The 17569-nt window shown below is 44.4% G+C and overlaps 3 protein-coding genes across 4 annotated transcripts; 1 reads left to right on the top strand and 2 right to left on the bottom strand.

The window, feature by feature from the left end:
- Positions 1-2608: 2608 nt before the first annotated feature.
- LOC136517137 (eukaryotic translation initiation factor 3 subunit F) lies at positions 2609-5170 on the bottom strand. Its single transcript, XM_066510653.1, has 6 exons — positions 4810-5170; positions 4642-4721; positions 3971-4200; positions 3362-3483; positions 3164-3277; positions 2609-3069 (listed from the first exon to the last, which is right to left on the bottom strand). Exons 1-6 carry the CDS (start codon positions 5035-5037, stop codon positions 2980-2982), a joined length of 864 nt encoding a protein of 287 aa, XP_066366750.1. The 5' UTR covers positions 5038-5170; the 3' UTR covers positions 2609-2979.
- Positions 5171-5289: 119 nt separating this feature from the next.
- Positions 5290-8467, top strand: LOC136517138 (NADH dehydrogenase [ubiquinone] 1 beta subcomplex subunit 2). Of its 2 annotated transcripts, none has more exons than XM_066510654.1 (4): positions 5290-5499; positions 7294-7339; positions 7412-7477; positions 8233-8467. In XM_066510654.1, exons 1-4 carry the CDS (start codon positions 5393-5395, stop codon positions 8257-8259), a joined length of 246 nt encoding a protein of 81 aa, XP_066366751.1. In that variant the 5' UTR covers positions 5290-5392; the 3' UTR covers positions 8260-8467. The 2 variants fall into 2 exon arrangements, with proteins under 2 accessions (XP_066366751.1, XP_066366752.1); XM_066510655.1 differs by having other exon boundaries at positions 5296-5499; positions 7412-7474.
- A 1143-nt stretch (positions 8468-9610) lies between these two features.
- Positions 9611-14423, bottom strand: LOC136517135 (protein IQ-DOMAIN 31-like). Its single transcript, XM_066510652.1, has 7 exons — positions 14269-14423; positions 13782-13917; positions 13367-13654; positions 12842-13045; positions 11687-11743; positions 10524-11580; positions 9611-9992 (listed from the first exon to the last, which is right to left on the bottom strand). Exons 2-7 carry the CDS (start codon positions 13872-13874, stop codon positions 9961-9963), a joined length of 1731 nt encoding a protein of 576 aa, XP_066366749.1. The 5' UTR covers positions 13875-13917; positions 14269-14423; the 3' UTR covers positions 9611-9960.
- Between the last annotated feature and the right edge of the window lie 3146 nt (positions 14424-17569).

Here is a 17569-nt window from a genome sequence, read left to right as displayed (position 1 = left end):
TTAGATTATTCAAATTAACAATATTCAAATTAACATTATGTAGCATTATAAAATTTGAACTACTTGTTATGCAATACGAACACAATATGAAAGCACATGTATATATTTAAAGTAACATTAATAGACATATTAAACAACTTCACTAGGAAAATAAGCAACTTCTATATATAGCTGTTCAGACACAAGACAACTAGAAGATGCCATACTGTATTTGCAAAATAACTTTCCTTTCTTTTTCGTTGCACTGTTGATTTACAGTATATAATTTACACAATCTATAATTGGGGAGATGTCATAACTGCATTTGCTATATAGCTTTCATTTCTTTTCTGTCATGATAGCCCGTTTCCATCCACCAGAAGCGACGGCTTTTCCCTACTTGCTCCCCATATTTAAGCATTTACGTCCAACTTGAAAAGACAAATTAAAGCAACGGCTTCGCGCTAGCGAGTACGCTAAAAGCTTCTTTGCCAACTTTAGAATGAAAACAAATACGGATAATACAAGAAGCTATTCATGACACCACGCTAATGAGTATGCTAGAGGTTCCGTTACTAACTGCTATACGAAAACAGATGAATGTAGCTATGGGCAGGTGAACGTATCTATGGACAATTTAGAAAAACAAAACCATGGTTTCGTGCCGTTGATTATGCTAAAAGCTTCTTTGCTAACTTTAAAATAAAAATAGATATAGAAAGATAACCACAGCCCCACGATAATAATATATATACTAGAAGCTTCTTTGCCAACTCAAAAATGAAAGGTGATGAATATATTTTATAAAAGAAATTTAACGAAACATACACGCAGAATTCATTGCACACGAGACTGTTGATATCCCTAACAAATACCTATATGAATTTTACAAAAGCTAGCTGAATTTTACAAATACCTATGTGCGTGGACGGAGGGCGCGGCGGGTGGCCGGAGGGTGTGACGCGTCGACGTGCGGACGCGGCGAACGCAGCGGGCGGTCGGCGGCTGTGGCGCGCCGGCGTTCGTGGCGTGGCCGGCGCGACGGGCGGGCGGCTGGGCAGGCGGGCGTGCGGCCGCGGCCGCGGCCGGTGGCAAGCGCGGCGGCGGGCAGGCAAACGGAAGGAGGACGGCTCGCGGACGATATTTATCTGGGACTGCCGCGCCGTTAGGGATGGTGCGGCACTGCCGCGTCAAGATCGGTGGCGCGGCAGACCCTGCCACGTTACCGATCAGCGCCCCGGTCGTCGCCACGTCATCCCCCTCGCCGCTCCAGGGAAATAGGCGCAGCCAAAAATGTTAGTTTTGGAAGAAAAAAAATTGATTTAAAATTAGTTTACAAAAATTGTTAAAAATAAAAAAATAAAAAATCTACAGTGGCACCGTAGCTCCGTGAAATGAGCTCGTCACAGATCTGTGCTTTGAATGTGAGGCAGACAAAAAGTTTTTTTCCCCTTGGTCACTTGGGGCCGAAGCCACAGATAAAGAGTGAGTTCTTTGGGACTCGAACTCTAACCACCTCAAGGGAGAGGTACTGAGTCTGCACTCACCACTCTGATGAGAGAATGCATGCCGAGTAAAACTGTATTTTAGAAAAATGAGTTTTTGGTGAGTTTGCACGAGTGGTGGCAAAAAATATATATTGAGACGTTGTTTGGTTACGTACACGAGCGAATCGGATGCAATATAACACGATCATGCGATTGATATGTGGACCCCACACCACATTCATGTATCCACCGAGTCTAGTTAGCGAGTGAAGCTCAAATTAAATGTATGAGCGGATATAACACCTGGACGTGCAAAAGCTTAGGTGGATGCAGGCTGCTATAATGGGAGCAACTAATGCTCCTTCGAGAGTTGATACGAGTCCGTAGATAACTAGGTGAGAAAAAGTTCTATACAAAACGTTATGCATGTCTTCCCCAACCGGATGCTAGCCACGTGTCTTCCCTAACCAGACAAGTGGCTTCATGAGCTCTCTCTCCCTCTCCGTGAAATGGTTGATGGGCTGAATATCACCAGGTGGAATAGGAGCATGGAGACACGTGGACGAGAGAGAGGCTGCACGGGTGAACCGGTCCGTGACGGAATTTTGCCTGGACTGGGCTGGGCTGGCAATTCGGTTTTGGGCGGTAAGTTTGTTTTTGGGCTAGTGGCAACGACCACTGCCTGCAGAGCAGTGCAGCCGCACAGCATATGCACTGTCCCGAGGGAAAAAGTCAATTTAACCTCAACTATCGCGTAAACTTGATTTACCTCTCTTAATTAGAAAATTAGGTTTTTAAACTCCAACCATTGAAATCGTCCGATTTACCTTTGTGAGCTGTATTGAGAGTGATTTTGACTGACGTGATGCCACGATGCAGCGCCAAATCAGCCACGAGAGAGATAAAACCGGACTTTCACGAGATAAACCGGACTTTCACAATAATTTAGGAAGGTCAACTACTTTATACCAGGTACAGTGTTTCAAATGGCAGAGGCAAGAGGGGGAAAAAAGGCCGCAGGAGTAAACCTTGCTATACCAGGACAGCAAGACGCATTGACAGCAGGATCACATTGCATTAGCATGGTGCCAAGGTCAACTCGCTGACATCAACACACCATACAGCAAGCCCAGCGGACACTCTAGGAACACAAACATCATTCCAGCGCCACAGCACCTCCAAATGGCGTCAATGTGGAGCAAATCTCTTCTTTGTTCCACATTGGCGTTAGCTCGGCAATGTCATTAATTGTGTCGCTACACAAAACAAGCGAGCATTACAAATATTCAACCTGAAGCACAGAATACTATTCAAACAGAAACATCTCGCCCTCCACCACTCTACAGGCAACATTATGGGATCTCATCGTTGGCTAACCCTTTTCATCAGGTCTATCATTTAGTAATAATAACAAGTACAAAAATGCATTCCTGCCACCAATTGGACACGTATGCCAAACATCACAGATAGCACCCAAGTCATCCACGTCCAACCAGATGCCACACCACCAAAATTACAGCACTTGAGCAGCAGTGTTCAACTTCTCTGCGATGCTGATTTGTGTCCTTGTGATGCTTGACAGGTATACCAGCGCAAGGTTATCCTGTGGGGTCAGTAATTATTAACGCATCAGCAAGCAAAGCAAGGTGGCCGTCCTACACTACCTACACAGATATCAAGAGGCACAAGTAATTTACCTGAATCTTGTCATTGAAAAGCTTATCGAAAGCAGCTGGGGACAACTTTGGCATTGAAGCAACAGAATCAGAGATGAACCTTCCAATTCTGTTATCAGGTGCCACGCGTCCTTCCTACAATGTCATAGAGAGATAATTGACACCTGCATCCGAATAAATCAAAATAAAATGGGAAACAGTTGCATGAGAGATTCTTACCACAACATCATCGACATATTTGTAGATCTCATCAATAAGAATGTAAAGCTTCTCCATTGAGGACTCCATTCCTTCCAGATCATTAGGGAGCTTCTCTACCATGGTAGATTTCAGGATCTCGACTGTAACAGAAGGTAGTAACTGTGATGGAAGTTTCAAATGTTCTGCTACTAAAATTGAGACTGCAGCAGCGACACTATGGTTCTGACAAACAGTAGCTAATAAAATACGCCAATGGAAACACAAACATTATTGCGATCAAACTACAGCCGCGGCTATTCATGAGTAGTTCAACAAAGTAATTGAAAGACTAACTAATACAAGTGTAAAATGAATTTTTCATCAAACAGGAGGTAAAAATTTGTTGTTCACTGGTAATTAAATCAATACATATAAGAACATAAACGAATTTAACATTGCAAGTACTGGAAGGCTACAGCTAGCAGAGTTTATGGGTTCATTCATATTTCAATGTAGTAAGTTCATTCTTCTATGCCATTTACATATTGTTTGAAGTGTTTCGATAATTCAAAGTTCATTTCCAGTAAACCAAAACAATCATCCATATATAATAGACGATGAATTAGCAATCAGGAAAGTGACACATACATCCAGCCTTTTCTGCCTCGATCATCCTTAGATCCAGAGGGATTTCCTGAAATTGCGCAGCGAGGTGCCTATCTCCGAGGGACAGGTTGGATGAGATGTAGGCTTTGATGGAAGCCTCCCCCCTAGTGAAGCCAGTGTCGACTGTAAGATGGATGGGGTTTTGTACTTCCCTTGAATAGAACTCATGGATGAGCGTACTTCCCCCAGAAACACCAAATCCAGTTGAGAACCTACAAATAGACAGTAGATAGGTAACAAACAGGTTTGAACAGTTTAGTAAGGATACTTGGTAAATTAATCCCAGACTTTTCAAAGTGACTTTTCTAGTGTTTGGGAATGTGCTTTCGACGATATCAAACCAAGTAACCAACAGACACAGAATATAGCTCTGAGCCCATCAATTTTTCTGAAGCGCAAACACGGAACTAATTACTCTAGAGCTATTTTGTTCACAATGCAATAAAAAAGACAATAGTTGTAGCTGCTAGCAACAAGATGAGTGGTGCATTCGGTTAAAAAAATGACTGCATCCACTAAAACTAACTAATTCAGCTGAAAAACAAAAATACTATGCATTGGGGATTCAGCTGTTGCATATAAATGGAGTTTGCAAAAAATGCCCAATTTCACGCAACGAATGTACTGTGTGAGGCCAGGGGATGGTTGCTCACCATCCGACGATGACTTCCTTGGGGTTCACCTTCTGGTGCGAGGCGTACATGTTATGGTGGTAGTCTATGTCGATGGCGACCTGCATCACCCCCCAGAATCAGCAAGTAACCCAATGCGAACGAACGAACGAAATCAGTGAGTTGGTTGGAGATGTGATCTGAACCGACCTGGTCGGCCGACTCGCTGTGGGGGACAACGTAGGAGTTGCGGACGTGGACGGTGCCGTCGGGGAGGAGGGAACCGAGGAGTGTGCCGATGACGCGGTCTGCCTGGTCCGGGCGCCGCACGTAGCTGTCGCAGACGTTGAAGAGCACCACCGCCTCCACCCGCGCCGACGACGGCGGCGAAGACGCCGAGGAGGGAGAAGGGAAGAGGAGAGCTGGGGACGTCGCCATGGCCGAGTCGGAGGAGGGGAGGCTTGGGCGGCGGCGGCGGCGACGAAGAGAGAAGGGGCCAAGGGTGTAGCGGGCTAGGGTTTCCTTTCTTTCCTCCTCGTCTCCTCTCTTCTTCTTCTTGTCTCGTCGCCGAGGAAAAGGCTGGGCCTTAGAGAACTTAACTTAGTGACGGACCGGCCCACCTAACCTGTCAGGCCCACTAGGGCTGTGGCCAACCAGGGCATTCGGCCCGTCTGGGGAGGGATACGCGACGCGAGACGGCTGGGCGTCCAGATCCAGCGGCCTCACCATCACCACCCGCACCACACACGAGCACACGCGACGACTGACAAGGCGAGGCGAGCAGTCGGCGGCGATGGGCGGCGGCGGCGCACATGGCGGCACAACCTACAAGGGGTACACCATCCCGCACAACAAGCGCTGGCACACCGTCGCCGGGAAGGGCCTCTGCGCTGTGATGTGGTACGCATGCGCGCCCCCTTGCTCCCCTTTCCATCCCACCACTCCGATCCGTCCATTTTCTCCGAATCCGGTAGCTTCCCTCCGATTCAAGGCTGCCTGCCTGGACGCCTCGCTGCCTTCCTCAGACTGAACGCCGCGGCGCGTAGGATTCGCCCTCGCCGGTAGGCTTCCGCACGGGTAGATCAGGAAATGCTGGGAATAGTTCTTTTTAATGGATTATTCATCATAAATTGTGCGATTGGGTTGGGGTTAGAGTTAGACGCAGCCATTCTGTTTGTGCGCAACGTCGCAAACTACAGGCGCAACCTGCATAGCGAAATCCAATATGGGAATGTGGAAATGGAGCTAGCTTGCTGCCGTTCACCTTATCCCGTTTCGGTAGGACTGTCGACTGGCTGCTGCATCCGGGAGCCGCAAGAACTGCAGTGATGGTCATCGCTGCAACCGTGCTCACCTCAACCATTGCGAGATTAGGAAGGTCGAATCGGACTTTCTTCATGCTTCAGGCTCTTGGGTAAATCTGATGGGAGCTTCTAACATCCTTTGATGGCTTTATGTCCCTGTTCTAGTTACAACCTGTGTGGCAACAACCTTCAATTCTTGTTTCATCTTCACATCAAATGTGTTCATTGGGTTCATTTCATTGTTTTCGCAACCCTAGCCAGTTGAACAAAACATATTCTCAGGTTTGGGACTGTCTACATTACGAAAATTTGATCTCTGAGTGTGTCAGCAGTTAGTAACTTTGAAAAGGTCGCTATGGCTTGCGCGGCTGATATTTTATCTTGACCATTTTCTGCATCTTCATTGACCCGAGTTATGAGAAACCATAGTAAGCTCTGAAATTTTCACACGGTAACTGCCCAATCATGCTCTAGAAATCTTCTGTTGAGCCCCTCCCCATTTCTGTGAGATATGGGTCATTTAGACAGTCACTAACTCTTGTTGAGCTCCTGTTACTGTGTGAACATAGATGCATTAAACAAAAAAACTTTAAGCTGCCGTTGTTTTCAAGTTGGACCTCAGTCATTGCTGCAGCTGTGCATACCGGAACCATCTTTGCGACATTACAAAGGCAGAATCTGGCTTTTCATGCTTGACTAGCTTGAGGCTCTTTGGTAATTTGATAGGACTTTCTACTTACAACATGTTTGGGAACGACCTTCAACTCTCGTTTCATCTTCACATCAGATGAGTTTGATTCAAGTCGTTTTGTTCCTTTTGCAACCCTAGCCATTTGAACAAAACATATTCCCTGGTTTGGGACTATGTCTACCGTATGAAATTTTGATCTCTGAGCATGTGAGCTGTTAACTTTGAAAAGGAGTTTGCAGTTGACGTTTATATTGACCACTTTGCATCTCCGTTGACCCGGTTTTGAGAAACCAAATAGAAAAGGCCTATGATTTTTTTTAACATGGAAAGTTGGAAACTACCTCATCAAGCACTGTTTTCACAAAGCATGGTCTGCAGAAATGCATGTTGCATGATATTGAAGTCTCCAGTTGAGCTTCCCCCATTCCGTGGGCAGCAGGTCATTTGGACAGTTACTAACTCTTTGTTGAGCTTCTAACCTGATCATGTGAGAATAGATGCATTAACCTGATTAGAAAAAGTTAAGCTAACTTTGTTTTCAAGCTGGAGCTCAAAATTTTTAATGACATATTTCTTCTGAAATTCTAAGTGTACACGAGGACAATTAGTTATTTCAGATATGTTTAGACTTCAGAGTTTGGACCTACAGTTGTGATTGAGGCATGTTTTCACAAGCATAACCAATTGTGCTGCCTGCAGGTTCTGGGTCTTCTACAGGGCTAAGCAGGACGGTGCCACGCTCTTGGTAATATTCTGTTTACCAACCCCGACGCTACGGTTTACTTGAATACAAGTTAAATAAGTGAAATGGTTTCAGGGTTTGCGTCATCCTTGGGATGGGCATGATGACCACTCTCATGGTCATGGACATGGGCATGAGGTAGTACCATCTGATCCCTTCTATTTTACTTATCATTATAGAATGCATTCTTTTAGCTTGTTTTGTTAATGAATTTCTGCTTAACTCCTGTCAATTTGCAATCTTCTTTTCATGTTACATTTGATGGATTTTATATCTTCCCGTTAGTTTTTCAAGTTTATTTTTCATGTATTATACTTCTGAGAGTTTCCTAAGACGATACGAAGAAATTATGCCTGGTGACCAAAATATCTGTTTCCGCATGCAAATCTCAGTTTGTGGCTGGTGGTGAGAAAGACATATGTTTCACGTTATGAGCGTTGCATAATCATTTTATTGTATTATAGTATGGTGTTTTAATTGGTTATCACATCATAAATTATAGTGTGCTTTGCTTTGGGATACCAAATAGTTGATATTTCGTCTTGTCAACTACTTGATGAATTGATGAACTAGTTGATCATCTTAGCTTGTTCTTGGTTGTGTGAACGTACTTGTTTTTCCTTTTGTTTGCATTGGGGGAGTGTGACTGATAATTCCCAGATATTAACAAGTGTCTTTATTTGCCTTTTTTGCTGATATCGTGCATGTTTGAGGATTTATACTCTCTAGCAGTAAACTGGTGTATACTGGCAATTAATTCAAAACTGCGGGAAACAAAGAATCATTTGCTTACATTGAACCACTATACTATTATGGTCTTATATAAAAGAAATAAAGCAACAAACAGGGAATTAAAAGTCCATGTGAACTCATGGGTTTCTTATTATTTCATGTAGGCATCATTGTCGTCGTCTTCACATTAAGTTCCCTACTCACGTCTGACGGTGATTCAATGCTTGGCATGTTCCAACAACTAAAGATTGAGTTAATAAATTCTACCATCCTTCATGGGACTCATGTTGTTTGCAACTTGTTTAGCACAAACTGGTTTTGTTACGATTGTGCTTATGTATTTGATTTGCAGCTTCAGTTCATATGTTGTGGAAAAGAATCTGGTGTATGTTGATGTTCCTTGTGATCTGTAGCTCAGTACATTGCTCTGCTTCGAATCACCCTTAGGCCTCGTTCGCTTCACGGGGAATGAGCCCCGGGGAGAATTCCGGCCCGGAACCGTTCATTAATTTATATAAGATTTTCACATCTGGAATACTTCCTACCCTGATATCGGCTAACCGAACGGAGCCTTAAGAAAATATATACTATCATCAGAAACAACACGTATGCTGTTGCTTTCGGTTGGTGCGTGTATTCCTTTGCTTCGGGCATGGCGTCGTACGTGAAGCTACTGGTACAGTACTTCTTGCAGTCACAATGTACTGTACGGTACTGTAATCGACTAACCTGGAAATTCCGATCCGGCACCAACACTGTCGAAGTCGACCTCATCTGTGCCTAAGCTTCAGGGCAGTCGCAATAAAAAAAATGTAGCTTGTGAAATTGCAAGCCCTGGTTCATCGATCTTCCTGCATCGTCTAATCTGCTGCATCCATGGGATGATCGAGCTCCCCTACCATTATCCTCATTCATTGAGCAGGTAGGCTCAATGAGTTTAGACAGACAAGCACTGCAGATAGACATGGGGATCCAAATTGTTGTTCCCAAGGTCATCTAAAAGTCGGGCCTGTTTGGATGAGCTAGTGGACTGAAAATTAGCTCAAATCGGATAAGGTTACTAACAACTACATGAAGACTTAGACCAAAAAATTAGCTCATCTATTAGCCCTTTTATTTTAATACACTAGATCTAATTTTAGCTAGTTTTTAGGTAGATAGCAATTAGCTCTTACATCAAACACAAATGGGAGGATTACAAGTCGTCTTGGAACGGAGGGTGTAGGATGGCATCACCTGTGGCCATTGATATGTGTTTAATCTCGAGTGTTACTTGGAACAGCTGGGCCAGCCTTCACTGTGTATAGCGGCTGTCTTACTTTTCATTGCAGTCCAAACTTTCAAGGGAAGGCTCTCGATCGATTGCCATGCATTTGAATTTTGAAGCAACCCGAGGCTTCTACTTTGATAGATCACATGATACATGATTCCTTTTAGCAAGCCAGCGTTGCATTGAATGACACCCAGATGAAGAAATCTGGAAAAGAATACTACTGCTTCGCATGAATGGCACACAACCATCAGTCAAAACGCAGCCCAGACTGCCCAAACAGGACTAAGATTGTTCAACTCAATCCATACAGGTTCTCGTTCTCTCTAACATTAGCAGCCCTCAACAAGCAGGAGGGGAAAAGTCTGGGGATCTGGGAACCAAAGCAAACAGGGAAAATACTTCAGCTATACATCACAAAAGGCATGACCGAAAACCCTATAAATAAGTTGACTCCCAGCAAATTCATCACAACAAAGCCGGTTCGTTCATCGCCGCAGATGATGAGGATAACATCTTTTTTACATCACAAGCAAAACAATCTGAGCAAACTACAGACGCCATCCATCCACCAAAACAGTTGCGCTAATCAAATGGAGGATTTGGGGTTTCATTTGCCACCTCATCGTCTCCACTCAGCTTTCAGTGGTCTCTCTGCAGATATTCATATATTTAGTAGAGAAGACAGAAATTAATTAGGGTCAAGGTACACATGGGGAATTTCTACTTGATAATTTTTTTCTTAGGAGCACTGTATTTTCTATGGGACAGAATATAAAATAAGTATGCATTTCAAGATAATAACAAGCAAAGAAAAGGTGAGCTTTGAAATATATGTTGAAACTGCAATGCAAGGAACACGCAGTCTCATTCGTCCAGGTTATTTAAATAGATAATTTTACAGCCCAACTATTTGGAATTGAAAAGGATAAACGTCGGTATGGTATAGTCTCATATTCTAAAGCAAACCAATGTGACAGAATATAATGTTAGTACAAAACAATAAAATGACCTCTTCTTCCATTAGCTTCCAAACTATCATGTCTTACGACCTGATGTTACCAGTTCAAGCAGTATTTGTTTAGGTTCAATTAGCTTAAAAACGAGATCAAGTGCATATTATGACAATGCATGCGGTAGACATACAAATGTAATAACTTTTCAAAGTTTCTCTTTTCTACATACCGCTTGCATCTCTTGATGACAGCATAGCCTTGTCGCCTTTCGCTCCATCCTTGCCACCAGCTTGGGTTGGCCTTTGTGAATGTGAAATCATCTTACCATTGTTAGAGGACGGAAGGGAGTGACGGCGAGTGAACCCGTTTTTCTCTGCTGAATCAGAGCTAAGTCTTGGTGAACTACTCCCCCGCAGTTTCGCCTTTGCAGATTGTGTAGCAGCCATGTAGCTTGGCAGAGCTGGAGAATTTTTGGAGCCATTTTCTGGATATTCAGGCTTAGTTGAGAATGAAGACCTCCTCTTGCTGCCTTTCAGGCTCTCAGTAGAAGGATGTTCTTCTTTGGATCTCTCTTCCACATCATTCACCAAAGCATTTTCTTCATTGTTAATGTCTTGCAGCGGCATAATTTCAGACACTGGAGCAACAACAGACGGTGGCTCATCAACTTTTTCTTCATTTGTCATTGTGACTGGATCTGAAGCAACTTCCACGTCAGGCTGGATATCAGGTACCAGAATATCCATCTTTGCATTGTCCGATAGATTAACATTCCGAGGATCTTGATTCTCAGGATGAACTGGAACTCGCTTTGCACTTCTTAGTGGTCTCTCACATTGGACCTCTTGAGGGTCAGGAATCTCAGTTGTTGGATTAGGTGTCTTTGAGGTTTCAGCCATGGAATTAGTAACCTTCCTAAGGCTACGTTTAACCTTCTCAAGTTCTGTTAACTGGCCATCAGGAACCGACTCAGCAGGAGTGCTACTTAATTTCCTTGGATTCCGTCTTGTCTTCTCAATTTCAATGGCGGTATTTGTTTGAGAAGGTTCAAATGGTACTGCAGAGCTCTTCCGTGCATTACGCTTTAATTTCGCTGACTCTGTTTCCATTGCATAACTGGCCTTCCTTGTATGTGGCTTAGCATCAGCACCAACTCTCTTTGGTTGGGAAATGGGCTTCCAGACATGACTTATCGTCCACCTCTTTAACCAATTGAAGGCTGAATTAGGGTCCATCTCATCATACTGGAAGTGAAGAGCCTCAACCACAATTGGTGAAGATAGAAGCTACATCACAGAAAAAGATAATTGAGTTAGCATAAAACGCCTCAAAGTAGTTAGTATTTCTGATTCGTACATTCATATGCCCTCTAAAACTGTATTTTGAGATTACCTTGCGAGCAAATGCATTTGAAGACAACCTCTCCTTCCAGGAACCAGGTTTAGCACCCTGCAAGAAGGTACATATCATATAATCACCATTTTTGGGTCCCACCTTAATAAGTACGGAAGTGAGCGTCACATGGGCAAATCATGCAATTTTGATCACCAAAGTTACAACAACAAAGCCTTTTAAGTCCCAAACAAGTTGATCACCAAAGTTAAAAAGGAAAAAAAAGGAGGAAAAGAAAAGAGACCATAAAAGATGGAGGATCCTGCACAAGATCATATTTTCCAATGTAATAGTATCCTTGCTTTTGAGTTAAATAATTAAGGTAGAATACAAACCATGCAGATATACAGACATCTCTGTTTGCCATTTGCATTTCCACATTGTAGATAGGAATAGCAATAGATTAACATTGATCAGATCCAAAGTGACCGCAAAGTGTGATTAAGTCAGTACAAAATGCTGTTTTAAATTTGATACAAAGCAGTAATGAATATTTGGAAAAGCAGTGGAGCAAACAAAATTCCAAGACATGCTGCATAAGGCATGTATGGAGCACAAGAAAATTCCCAATGAAGCATGTAAAATTAGCAATTCGATAATACTAGGAAATAAACCTAGTATATACAACTTTGTTATTTACTAAAGGTGCAAAATCTGTACATAATAGCTTCTAGGCATTTTGGCATCCAGAAGCGAGCTAGTTAATTAAATGTCACTCCAAGGCTTCTTTGTCAGTTCCACACTAATATGCACAACAATATAACCCATGCAATCATCAACATTGGAAATGGTCCAATGGAAAAAGCTTCTATAAGAAAATAATGAATTTTGACATATTGTTCATTTCAGCACAAATGTTCATTTTGTATTTGCTATCCATTAACCAAATATCCATAAAAAATTCTCAAATACCACTTGAGGGAGAATAATGGCAAGTACCCATGTCACCATAATTAGTTTGACAGACCTCAACAGGAACCTATACAATCGCTCAGTGTGTACTATTCAGGTTTTAACATGGCTTCTATCAGAATAAAGCACACTGAAACAGATGGGAGTTGTCTCTATTCAATTAGATCATAAAATTTATAAAAGGGACATGATCGTGATAAATATATTAGGTATAGTGTAGAAAATGAATTGTAAGGAAATTACCCCAAACTTCTGTAGGGAAAGTTTCCTAGTTGCTTGAATGAAAGCTTGAGAAAGTCTAACGTTCCTTCCACGGACCAGGGCTTGAAACTTCACAATCAACCATGTTGCACGGAGAGTTGAAACAGCTTGCCTCCTTACAAGATGTCCCCGAATCAGCGCCTGTAGTCTTATGATCCCTTTGAGGGCACGGAATGCTCGGCGTGCCTGGACCAATACCATGACACAATTAGCACCATGGTAAGCCAGGTATCTATGACAATAGTATTTACGAATTGCTTTATCACAACAATGAGGCGGGGGTATGGTTCTGCGGATATTCAGCATTAAAAATGAACAAAAACAGACAAAAGGCTCAAAGGTATGAATAATACAGTAGTGCGATCAGATTTGCCTTATCGTTTTTATATGAATGACTCTAAGAGACTTGGAGCAGTGCTAGATAACATTGGAACATGGCACGGCCAGATAGCATAAGTAGTTAAGGTAGATGAAACAGATAATTTGAAGAAAAAAAACAAATGTTACCAGATAGCCACGGAAGGCAGCTTGTGCCTTCACGGCCGCTTGCTCTTCCCTCAACCTCTCAGCATCATTGGACGTATCAGATCCCACAGTGCCCTGCTTCTCCAAGTCTTGACTGACATCAGTCACTGGCACTTCTTCTTGCACGCTGGAATTCTCACCCTTGGCCACCTCCCGCGCGGTCTCATTGTTGTGGGCGCTAACAAGCACAGGCTCCGAGATCAAAGGAGAGCTCTCGGAGAAAGCGGGCTCCTTCCCGGCAGCAGCATACCCTTTGTTACTCGCACCCTTCTGCACATGGAAAAAAATGCATCAGTTGCTAGAACAGATCCCTACTCCTTAGCTGGACTCGAGGCACACTCAGAAAATCGAAATCGCAACAGCATTCTGAAACTATGGAGGAAGAAGAAGAACGCACCGATAAATCCTTGGCCATGGTGGAGCCGGACCTCGACGACGACTTCTTCCCGAAGAGCACGGACTTGATCCACTTCGCCGGAGACTTCCCCATTGGAACCTAATCCGCCGAGCACCGGACCGGAGGGGTTCAGAGCCTGCAGCAGAACCGCACATCAGTGCACAGATCTACTCCACGACCACAATTCATCCACAGAAAACGCCGGAAGCAGGCAAAGCCCGGATTCTTACTACACCCACCCCCAAACGAAAGCAACCCTTGCGGAGGGCTAAAATAGAATCACACAATATAAAAAGCGACACTTTGAAGGAGCGCGCGGCGAGTGCCGACAAATGCAGCACGAAGAAACACGAATCCACGCTGCAACGCACCCAAACCGTCGCGTGGGTGAGCGAAACAGCGCCCCCTACGGCCCCAAACGGCACAGATCTAGACGGCGGCGGCGACGCGAAGGGTGCGCGCCCGGATCTACGGGAGTGTCGCTCACCTGAGGGTAACAGAAGGCGGCGGCGCAAAACCCTAGCTCCCCTCTCTCTCTCCTCCCTCCCTCCCTCCCTCCTGCGCCCGCCTACACAACCATTCTCGAGAGAGAGAGAGAGAGCGCGCGGAAGTGTGAGAACTGGGAAGAGGCTCCTGGTGCTGCTAGCTCGTACTGCGCAGGCAGCGCCGAGAAGGCGAGAGCGAAAGAGAAGGAAAGAAATCAGCTGCGCCTGCGCGGAAAAGAAAAATAAAACTAATAATAATAACAAAAAAAAGGAGCCACTGGAGTGTGTGACTGTGACGAGCTAGTGTGCGGGCCCCACCGTGCAACGGGGACGGGACGGGTTCGGTGACACCGACTTTTGAGCCCCACTTCCGCACGCCGCCGGGCTTATTACGGAGGATGGCTCGTGGGCCCCGCAGCTGGAGGTGGATGGTTGATTTACTGCTACGTTTCCGACGGGGAGAAAAAGCCGAAAAGGTGACTGGGGAGGTCAAGCTCGGGAATCATGGTAAAAACCTGGGCCCGCATGTCAGCGACAGGAGATATTTCGCCGGTTCACGCCCAGCTGTGCCGCTGTGGCCGTGAAACTTTTTTCGCAGGGCCAGGGGAAGGGGGGAAAAGAGCTGGCAATGCCTCCTCGTCTTTTCTTACCGGCTAGCTGTCAACCCGCCCCCACTCGTAGGCCGCAGCGGGGCTTTGGACCGATCCTCGGGGCGAGGCGGGACACATTGTCAGTGTCAGTTTCCATCTCCTGTGGGCTGTGGACACGTACCGTTGCCTGCGAGCGGGGCCACCCGAACTGGTGCGCCGTGCGCGAGAGATCGGCGGGGGTCGTGGAGGAGCCGGGCCCACAGCATGTGTGGTAATTAACGTCATGTAAACCGCTGTGGTGTTGAAATTAACGTCTTGTAATTAACGTATGTTCGTTTTTGTTTGTTCCCTGAAAAATATTACAGAGGTAGTGCCGGAGAACAAGGCAGCCTTGACAGTAGAAAACGGAATCGCGGCCATCTCCCATCATCACCATTTTGCCCCTGGATGGCTGGATGCCTGCATGCCATGAGGGCATGTACAACCCACAGACGGGCTCTGTCTCTAAGCGCTTCGATTCTGTTGTACAGACATGTATAAAGATAGGTCATACAACCTAACAGACAGGGCTATGTCTCTAAGCTGTTTAATATTTTGCATGTAGTTAGGATCAACTATAAATAATTTTTTGCATACCATTGTGTGGCTATTTGATAGAAAATATATAATAAGGATAAATAAGAGCAACATGATTACAATATATTTTTTAGAAACTATCAATATAATAATTATGCTATACATAGTCGCTACGCCTTCTGTCTAATTTCCTTTGTTTCCATAGCGTTGCCATATGTGCTCGATTAGATTCTTCTTGAGTTTTTTTGATACTGAATAAGTATTATTAAATTAATTATTGAGTATATTTTCATATTACATCTATTTAGATTCTTAAATATTTTTTTGTAAATTAATAATGTTTGACTTAATCAGACTCTAGATTTTAGAATGTATTTGTTGGGAACAGTATCTCTATACATCTATGACCAGGGCGACCATCCTTATCCTCATCCACAAGATTAAAAAACATAAGCAGCCAGACGTCCTTATCCTCATCCACTCGGTCGTGGAGACTCGTTCTCATCCCTTCCCTTTGGTCCCAATCGGCCGATACAAGCACATCTCTTCTCCTTCCTGCTCGTCGGAGCAGCAACAAAAGTGTACCTCCACTGTCCTGGTTGCCAGACCAACCAGAAAGAAGCCAGCAAACCAACGGCCTCGCATACGTCTTGGTCCTCATCCGCGACCCCAGCACCAAGCGTGGCTTTCGCAGCAGCCCGTGCGAGGCGAGCGGCCGCTGGTTGGCGTGCGGGGCGAGCGGCGGATGGACGGCGCCACAGGTATCTCTTCCTGCCGTCGCTCTTCTCAGCCATCAGCACCACCGCTTCGTCGCCGTCTTTTCCCAGCCACAACCGCGATAGTTCCTTCCCGCGCGCGGCCAAACCACAACCGCGCGCGCGAGCGCCCGGGATCCGCGCAGCGACGAGTCAAGGAGGCGGGCCGTACATTGTTGCTGAAGCCGTCTTCTCCGCCTCGGAGCACGGGACGTTCCCGTCGCCTCGCGAGGCGACGCCGACTCCGTCTCCAGGCTCCTGCGGGGTGTTTTCTGTAAAAATTGCGTCGAAGGGACGGGGTTAAACGGACCGTTGTACGTGCCCTAATGCCCCGTCGTTCCTCTACGACACACACACCCCGTTCGAAAAATGTGCCCCTGGATTCTACCTTTGGTTCTCTAGCTTCATGTGTGTTTGTGTACTATGTATGTAAACTGTAATATATTCAGGGTGTATGGTTCTTTAGTCGCTTCTAAAATTCATGTCACATCGAATGTTTAGATACTAATAAGGAACATTAAATATAAAGTAATTACAAAATCAATTACATAGATGGAGACTAATTTGTGAGATGATTTTTTAAGCCTAATTAATCTGTCATTAGCACATGTTTATTGTAGCACCACGTTGTCAAATTATAGACTAATTAGGCTTAAAAGATTCGTCTCGCAAATTAGTCGCAAGTTATGCAATTAGTTTCATAATTAGTCTATATTTAATACTCCATGCATGTGTCAAACATTCGATGTGACAGGAATTTTAAGAGACACTGCAGGAACCAAACAAGGCCGTTGTCTCGATAGATTGAGTGAATTGGAAGCTACTATGACTTGGGTGGTGTGGAATACTCCAAAATACTAAGACAATATATCACAGTATTTTGGAAGCATTAGACTTGGTTCGTTTCCCTGAAATTTAGTTGATGTTACGCTGATGTTGATTTCTTATGAGAGAAAAATATTGTTCCTTCGCTGAAAAGTACTGCTAAATTAGTGTTGAAGAACATAGCCTTAGAGCGGGCGTGATTTTGGGAATGAAGCCGGTGTAACAATAGCTTAATTACCGTTAACATTTACACAAGAAAAAAACTTGCAGAAACCGCTAAGGAGGAGGATCTCACTCGCACCTCCCTATCGTAGTTGTTAAAAATGATACTACTGGTTACTAGAGTCTTCATTTCTACGGGAGTGTTCGGCTGCTATTATAAGCCGACTTATAAGCTATAGTACAATATTTTTCTCTTCCGACAAATCAACCATACAAATCAGCACAAACGGTTTTACGAGCAGCCGAACAGAGCCTACAATTCCTATATTTACGCTCTTATGATTATGGTGTTACCTAAACCCCCAATTCGATCTAATTAGAATCTACGATTTTGA

Source organism: Miscanthus floridulus, chromosome 17, assembly GCF_019320115.1.
Source record: "Miscanthus floridulus cultivar M001 chromosome 17, ASM1932011v1, whole genome shotgun sequence".
Classification (NCBI taxonomy): domain Eukaryota; kingdom Viridiplantae; phylum Streptophyta; class Magnoliopsida; order Poales; family Poaceae; genus Miscanthus; species Miscanthus floridulus.
Note: the sequence above shows the minus strand (reverse complement) of the source record. Positions and strands in the feature narration are given on the sequence as shown.

Bases quoted from the DNA above. Each gene is read 5' to 3' on its own strand.
- LOC136517137 (XM_066510653.1), bottom strand. From the start codon at position 5,037: ATGGCGACGTCCCCAGCTCTCCTCTTCCCTTCTCCCTCCTCGGCGTCT. The intron at 3,484-3,970 runs GTATGTGTCACT...CTTCTGTTACAG, and splicing joins CGAGGCAGAAAAGGCTGGAT to TCGAGATCCTGAAATCTACC. The intron at 3,070-3,163 runs GTAAATTACTTG...CTGACCCCACAG, and splicing joins TTTTCAATGACAAGATTCAG to GATAACCTTGCGCTGGTATA.
- LOC136517138 (XM_066510654.1), top strand. From the start codon at position 5,393: ATGGGCGGCGGCGGCGCACATGGCGGCACAACCTACAAGGGGTACACC. The intron at 5,500-7,293 runs GTACGCATGCGC...TGCTGCCTGCAG, and splicing joins GGCCTCTGCGCTGTGATGTG to GTTCTGGGTCTTCTACAGGG. The intron at 7,478-8,232 runs GTACCATCTGAT...TATTTCATGTAG, and splicing joins ATGGACATGGGCATGAGGTA to GCATCATTGTCGTCGTCTTC.
- LOC136517135 (XM_066510652.1), bottom strand. From the start codon at position 13,874: ATGGGGAAGTCTCCGGCGAAGTGGATCAAGTCCGTGCTCTTCGGGAAG. The intron at 13,046-13,366 runs GTAACATTTGTT...GTATTGGTCCAG, and splicing joins CTGCCTTCCGTGGCTATCTG to GCACGCCGAGCATTCCGTGC. The intron at 11,581-11,686 runs GTAATCTCAAAA...TCTGTGATGTAG, and splicing joins CAAATGCATTTGCTCGCAAG to CTTCTATCTTCACCAATTGT.